At 43.7% G+C, this 7,206-nt stretch overlaps 1 protein-coding gene across 2 annotated transcripts in view; it reads right to left on the reverse strand.

The window, feature by feature from the left end:
• Positions 1-602: 602 nt before the first annotated feature.
• Positions 603-7,206, reverse strand: part of Gckr (glucokinase regulator) — a 23,719-nt gene continuing 17,115 nt past the window's right edge. The window contains exons 17-19 of one of the 2 annotated variants that reach the window (XM_031356034.1): positions 3,210-3,251; positions 1,420-1,554; positions 603-977 (exon numbers count right to left, since the gene is read on the reverse strand). In XM_031356034.1, coding sequence (XP_031211894.1) covers positions 801-977; positions 1,420-1,554; positions 3,210-3,251 — 354 coding nt within the window. In that variant the 3' untranslated portion in view covers positions 603-800. Of the gene's footprint in view, positions 978-1,419; positions 1,555-3,101; positions 3,252-7,206 lie in introns of both variants that reach the window. The other variant, XM_031356033.1, reaches the window with a different exon arrangement.

The raw sequence follows: 7,206 nt of genomic DNA on the forward strand, positions 1-7,206 counted from the left end.
TTGTTCCACAACTCTCCTTGATTCTTGACCTCCCCTGTCATATCCCAAAATAACTCTAGCACTAAAAGTTCCCAGAGCTCTCTCTGTGAGAGAGCTCCTGGGGACATCTATTAATTAGCTGTTTCTCTGCCACAAGGGGGAGCCAGACCTCAACAGTGAGATCCTTGGCTGCAGGCACCTCAAGCCTGGACCTGGGATGAATCCGGGTCCCTTTGATTTATCAAAACCCATGACAGCTTCAGTCTAAAGCAGTGCAGACAACTTTCTACTGTCTGTTGGGTTCTCCCACCAAAGGGTGCCCAGCACCCCCAGAGTTCCTTATACTCTTGCAAACACGGGGAGAGGATGTAGCCAATGTCTCTGCTCACTGGTCTCTGAGTGGATGTGGCATTCTTCCTAGTCCCCAAGGATCTTGTCTAACTGGCATTGTCTGTCTCTCTGGAATGATGTCTGGAACAGAGCTTCTCTCTAGCTGGGAATACCTGAAGGCCCTGTTTGCCTTGTTTGTGTGTAGTGAGTCTGATTACTGATTTTTTTTTTTTTTTTTTTTTTTTTTTTTTTTTTTTTTTTTTTTTTTTTTTTTTTTTTTTGGCAAGGTTGGATTCCAAAAGAAGACATTTAGTTTTATTCCTGAGTTCAGAAGATGCCAGTGAAGATCCAGCTCTTTGGGGACTCTTCCCCAATTCTGGTCTGTTAGTACCCCACCCTACCACCACCAAACTGAGTTTGTCCCACAATGTGTCTTGCTGGTACAAGTCCCCTCAGAACTGGACAGAGACTCTTTCATGGTCCCAGAAACATCAATTCAAGGCACCACAGGCTGTAGGGTCTCCAAAGGCTTGGGTGCTGCGCTTCTGACCGGGCCCAGAGAGGGCGCTCCTAACAACCTCACAGACTGAAGGAGCTGCAGCCAGGCGTTCCTTAGCCTCAGTGATGGAGCACCTGAGGAGGAGGCTCAGCAAGGCGGTGGGGATCACCTAGTGGAAGGAACAGGGAGGGCTGAAGAAAAAGTATGGCCATTTGAGGAATAACCCTGGAGTGGCTAGAGAATTGGACACAGGGGTTAGCTTGGAAGCAAGTATAGGTGGTTGTTATCTGGACTAGAAAGAGGTGGGGTCAAGAGCAGAGAAAAACTGCCACTGAAGTTGGAAAACTCCTATGCAAAGAGCCCTTCTCTTGCTCTTTCTTGATGCCCCTCCAAGGCACAACAGAAGACCTCTTGTTGGTATCTTTTTTGCTTCTGTAGCTTCTGTCACAGTTGTACCTACTCATCCCACCCCTACTCCATCCACCCAGCCCTCCAAATGGGAGCTCCAAGTGGAAAGGTATCTCTGAGCTTTGTAAACTCAGTGCCACACAAAGTTCCAGAGATGCTTGAGATCCTCAGAAAGTGTTGAGCAGCCAGCCGGGGAAGGGTACCTTTTCCTTCTCGTGGGCAACCTGGACATGGCAGGAGATGGGAGCAGCGCGGACATCATCTGACAGTGGCTGAGGAAAATGGATCACTTGAAGAAGGCTCTCGATGCACCGAGCCTTGGACTGTCCTGAGAACCTCTGTGGAAGAAGCAATGAGGTCAGCATCAGGGTAGATGCCTAAGAGAACTGAAAATAGTGTCTTGGGAGTAAGAAGAAACATGAGAGAGTAGGGGCTGTAATCCTGAAGACTGGTTGAAGACACTACAGAGACTCCCTTCCTGCAGTACCAAAATCACAAGGTATAAAGAAAAACTGGGTTAAAGGAGTTAGCAGTAAACCATCACCTGCTCATAATGAATGGGAAATTGGTGAGATGTACAACTGGGTCCCAACAACCCTACAGGTCAATGATCAACTATTGCAACCTTCAAGGCCATCATCTATTATTCTCTCTGGTCAGCAGCCATTCCCACTTCTCTCTAGCATTAACTCCTGCTTTTTCTTCTGGATAACTGATAATCTCCATCCTGGGGGATATAATCAAGTCCATCTCCCATCCCATCTCAAAGTCAATTTGACAACACACAAAGCAGGTGGGCAGAGAACCCTTTCCCCTGGAGGACAGTGATTGGTTCAAGGTTGTGCACATGACCCAAGACAAGCCAATAAGAGCCCTCTGCCAGACACTCCTCAAGTCACCAGAGACAGAGAGACTCCTTCCCACTGGGGTTGCTAATTGCCAGGATGAGTTCCTGGCTGTCCTGGAACTCAGAGATCAGCCTGCCTCTGCCTCTGGAGCTGAGATTAAAGGTGTGCACCACCATCGCCCTGCTAAGAGTTGGGATTCTGTTGCATCCTTGAAACTAAAGATTGTCAACTGGAGGTTATTGTTTTACACTTACGTACTGGTCAGGGCACAGAGGTCCTTGTACCCACCCAAAGCACTAAGGGAACCAGGAATGTGAATCATGCATCTTTATCTCCTCCATGAAGGAGATAAACATCAAATACCGGCATTCCATCCAGAAAGTCGAGGGTGGATTTTGTTAACATCCTGGTGACCTTTTGCTGTCTGTGGAGGTCGACCTCCCTCACCTTTTGCTACAGAGACAGACCTCACCCAAATTCCCCAGAATGTTTGCCCCAGACTCCTCCCTTCCTAGACTATTACCATCCTTAGGGAAGATGTCACATGTACTTTGTGGCCTACTGAACTCTATGCTCAGAAATCACACTAGATTTTAGGCCCTTTAGCTACAGAACCCAGCCTCATGGTCACAAGCACTTTGTAAAAGAGTTTCTATGTAGTCACACCTTCAGCTTTATTGTGTGCCTGGAATTGGACTGATTGGATTGACTGCTACCTAGAAACCTTTCCTCAAAATGTACTGTGTTTTGAATATGCCCACAATGAACCACTTGGCATTAGACTCCCTGAAGTCTGATCCAGGTTGGTAATATCAATCTACATTGGGTTTCCATTCTTATCTATTCCCATAGTTCAGTTCCCTACATGACACCTGCAGGGACCCCCTCAATGTACCTGTGTGTGAAAGCATGCAGACTAGAGGTTATATCTGAGAAAGATGTGAAAAAAATAGCCCTTGACCCTACAACCCCCCCTCACTTTACAAAAATATTCTCTGTGGCCATCTAGGGTTGGGAGCCTCCCATCATGCTCTGACCTGCAACATGGCCAGTGCCCTCCAGAAGAGTTTAGAGTTGGCGATGCGGAGGTCCAGCATATGGTTCTGTAGGGTCTTCCCCAGCAGCACATGGGCCCCAGTACTCACTGTGTTCAACACCCACTTGGTGCTTAACTCACGCTGGAACTTCTAAAATGAAAACATGGGAGAACACCTGAAGTTAGAGGCTGGGAAAGAAACAGGATGAGAGAACCTCTTGTCGTAGGAAATCAGACAGCAACATACAGATCATTCATTTGATGAGACCAGGCTTTAATAATCTTTTTGACTTTTTGTTCTATTCTTTTGAGGGCTAAACTTAACCCGGATGCCCCAGTTGCCCAAGGTCAGATTACTTCCTGAAATACTAGAGCTGTTTTTGTAAGATAACAAGCCACCTGTTTTCACTTCAGTAAACAAGGGTACTTGCCCCAACTGCATAGGATGTGCTTGATCACAGGTAGGTGGCAGGTACCTAGGCAGGACGTACATCAGAATGTGTGCTTGCCTTTGATTGGATGAAGGCAGGATGTACACAGCCCTGTGGGTTTGGCCCTTATATGCACCCAATTAATGTAACTCAACAAAGTCTTTGGGAACCCCGGGTATGGACAGAGCTAGAGTCCATCCTCCTAGCCAGTTTTTAATAACGCTTGCTTTAATTAGACAGTCATGGAGTTGGTCTTTCTCCTAGACATTTTCAACTTCATTTTAAAAAACAAGTTATTGGGTTTTTATCATGTATGCTTGTATGTTTCTTTGTACCACACAAATGTTGTAAACTTGGAGGCCAGAAGAGGGTATCAGATTATTTGGAGTTAAGCCATGTGGATGCTGCCAGTTAACCCTGGGTCTTCTGGAAAAGCAAGAAGTGCTCATAACTACTAGGGCATCTCTCAAGCCCCCAAATTTTTATTTGGCCCTCAGGGGATCCATAGATCCTCTGGTGTGGGAGGAGGAAATTACTGGGCACTTATCTACTAGTCACTCTGAAGGCAGAGGTGGCACCTTATTCTATTCCAGAGTCTCAGTCCTTCTGACAGTGTGAAATTGTCATAAAAACACTTGGAAGTGTATATGCTAGAATCTTTTTTGTTCATCTTTAAAAGATTTTCTTTATATTGTGTTTATCTGTGTGTTTGCCTGTGCGACACAGAATGCCCGTGGAAGTCAGAGGGCAACCAATGGGAGTTCAGTCTCTCCTCCCACCACTTAGGTGCTAGGGACTGAACTTAGATCATCATCGGATTTGGTGGCAAGTACCTTTACTCACTGAGCCATTTTACCTCCCCACCCTTTTTTTTTTTTTTGAGACAGAGGCTCACTGTGAGGTGCAGTCTGGTCTCCATATCCCAAGTACTGTTATTGTAAGTATGCAGCAACACACCTAGATATACTAAGTCTATTATTATCATTGTCATCATCATTACATGGATGGCAGGGTTTGAACTCCATTTCCAAGCTTGTTAATCAAGCATTTTTACCCACTGAGCCATCTCACTGGCCCTTTACTAAAACATTTAACAAGTGCATGACATGCATGCTGAGTAAGAGTACAATCAGACTGGTTGGTTCTCTGTCATCCAGGAAAAGGGAGTGCCATTTGAGGAATTGTTTTCATCAGATTGAACTGTAGGCATGTCTGTGGGGCATGCTCTTGATTAATGATTGACATGAAAAGCCCCTCCTGTGTCAAGTGCCATCCCTGGGCAGGTAGTACTGGGGCATAGAAGAAAGCAAACTTTGCAGGCCATGGAGAGTAAGCCAGTGACCTGCATTCTCTATGGCTTCTGCCTTAATTTCTGCCCTGGCATCCCTCACCTATAGAATTTGACCTGTGAGTTGTGAGATTTGCTAAACACTTCTCTCTGATGCTGCTATGGTTGTGGTATTTTATCACAGCAATAGAAACCCTAACTGAGACAGGTGCTATATGCCATGTATAACACTGCTTGTAGGAAAGAAGCCAATTAAATCTGAGTTATATTATTAGCCATTTATCCCCTAAGTATCACTAACAAAGTTAAAGTTTACATGATTGAATTTAAAGTTCAGATAGAAAAATTTATCTGTAATTATAGGTAAGAAAGTCCTTAATATTTAATGGAGGACTGGATCTTCCAAATATTCACCATGCCATAAACATTCTATAATTAAGCTCATGGCAATAGCACATCAAAGGACAGACCACTGGAACTAAACAGAATATCCAGAATGTGCCAGGTGGCAGTGGCACACACTTTTATCCCAACATTTGGGAGGCAGAGGTAGGCAGATTCTGAGTTCAAGGACAACCTGGTTTACAGAGTAAATTCCAAGACAGCCAAAGCTACAAACTTGTGGGGAAAAAAGGAAGGAAGGAAAGAAGAAAGAAAGAGAAAGCCAGAATGCTTCTCACATTACAAAAATACATACAAACTCACAGTATTATTATAAACCAGTGCATACAGAACTTAAGTATATGGCACACATAACATCCTAAGTCACTCAAGCTAGACTTAAAAATGAAACTGAGACAATTGTGGTTGCTTGGAGAGAGTGACCCCCATAGACTCATATGTCTGAATGTGGAACTGTTTGGGAAGGATTAGGAGGTGTGGTTTTGTTGGAGTTGTGTCACTGAAAGTACTGTGGGCTTGGAGGTTTCAAAAGCCCAAACCATTCCCAGTTAACTCTCTCTGTTTCTTGGTTTTTGAACATGTAATCTCTCAGCTACTGGTCCAACACCATGCCAGCCTGCCTGTTGCAATGCTCCATACTATGATGGTCATGGACTCACACTCCGAATCTGTAAACAGGCCTCCAGTTGAATGCTCTCTTTTATAAGATGCCTTAGTCATAGCAATAGTAAATTAAATAAGGAAATTAGACAGTTGCTTGGGAAAATATAGATGGGTTCATGCCTTACTGCATACACAAGAGTAAACAAAATTCCTAAGAAATACAAAAAGAAACACACAGGTGCCATACCAGCATGGGTGTGGGGAGCTTTCTGTGCTTCATGACCCAAATGGTAACAAAGACGTAACAAATTCAACATCAGACAAATTAAAGCAGACTTTTTTTTTTTGCAGATTAAAGCCCAAAGAATACATTTACAACATATATGAGAAATAGAACACTAATTGCTTTATAAAGAACTCAAGGTCAAGAGTCAGAAAGATTTAAAAGTCTGTTAGAAAAGGGAGCAAAAGCTGGGCATGGTGTCTGACATCTGTAATCCCAGCACTCTGGAGGCAGAAAGGATCTTTATGGATTTGACACTTGTGGATTTACACAGGGAGTTCCCTGACAACTGAGAGAAGGGGTGAAGCAGGAGGGGAAGCAAAAGAGAGCAGGAAGGAGATGGAGGATAGCAGAGGGAGCAGAGGGGAACACAGGGACTCTGCTTCTCACATAACAGAGATAAAGGCTGGGATGTGGCTCAGTAGCAGAGCATTTGCCCGGTGTGAGCGAAGGCCTGAGTGCTATTCCACTGCTTCAAAATGTCAATATATATTGTAATATACGTGAAAATTACACAGGAATTGAATGTCTCACTGATCAAGGTGACAAATCCAGAAGCTGGACAAAAGTCTCTGGGAGGACACCTGATCAGAGGAGAAGGGGAGGGAGAAGGATTGTAGGAGGGGGTGACCGGGAGGGGGGCAGTGAGGGGATATAAAGTGACTAAGGTAAAAAAAAAATTAAATTAAATTTTTAAAAAAGAAAAAAAGCTTTGCTTTCCTGTCATAGTAACAGAGCCACACATAAGAGAAAAATCAATAGATAAATCTCACATTATTATCAGTATGTCATTAATTTAGACCTCTGAGATATGTTTAATGTAGTTAAATATTTTAGGTCTTTAGAGTTATTGCAAAAAAAAATGTGAGAATCATCAATTTTCTGGCAATCTTAATGGCTTTAACAGACATCTTTGTCTGCTAGGGGAGTATTTGTCATTGGGGCCTTAATGTTTATGAAGTGCTTGATTAAGTAAGTTTTGTTTAATTGGACTCGATACGTACAATGTTGCAATTTTTATACCCTTTAAAGTAAATTAACACCTGCAAAAAACTGAAGGATAAAGAATTGCTTTGACAGGACAGCTACACAGAGAAAC

This window comes from Mastomys coucha, unplaced genomic scaffold, assembly GCF_008632895.1.
Source record: "Mastomys coucha isolate ucsf_1 unplaced genomic scaffold, UCSF_Mcou_1 pScaffold6, whole genome shotgun sequence".
Taxonomy (NCBI): domain Eukaryota; kingdom Metazoa; phylum Chordata; class Mammalia; order Rodentia; family Muridae; genus Mastomys; species Mastomys coucha.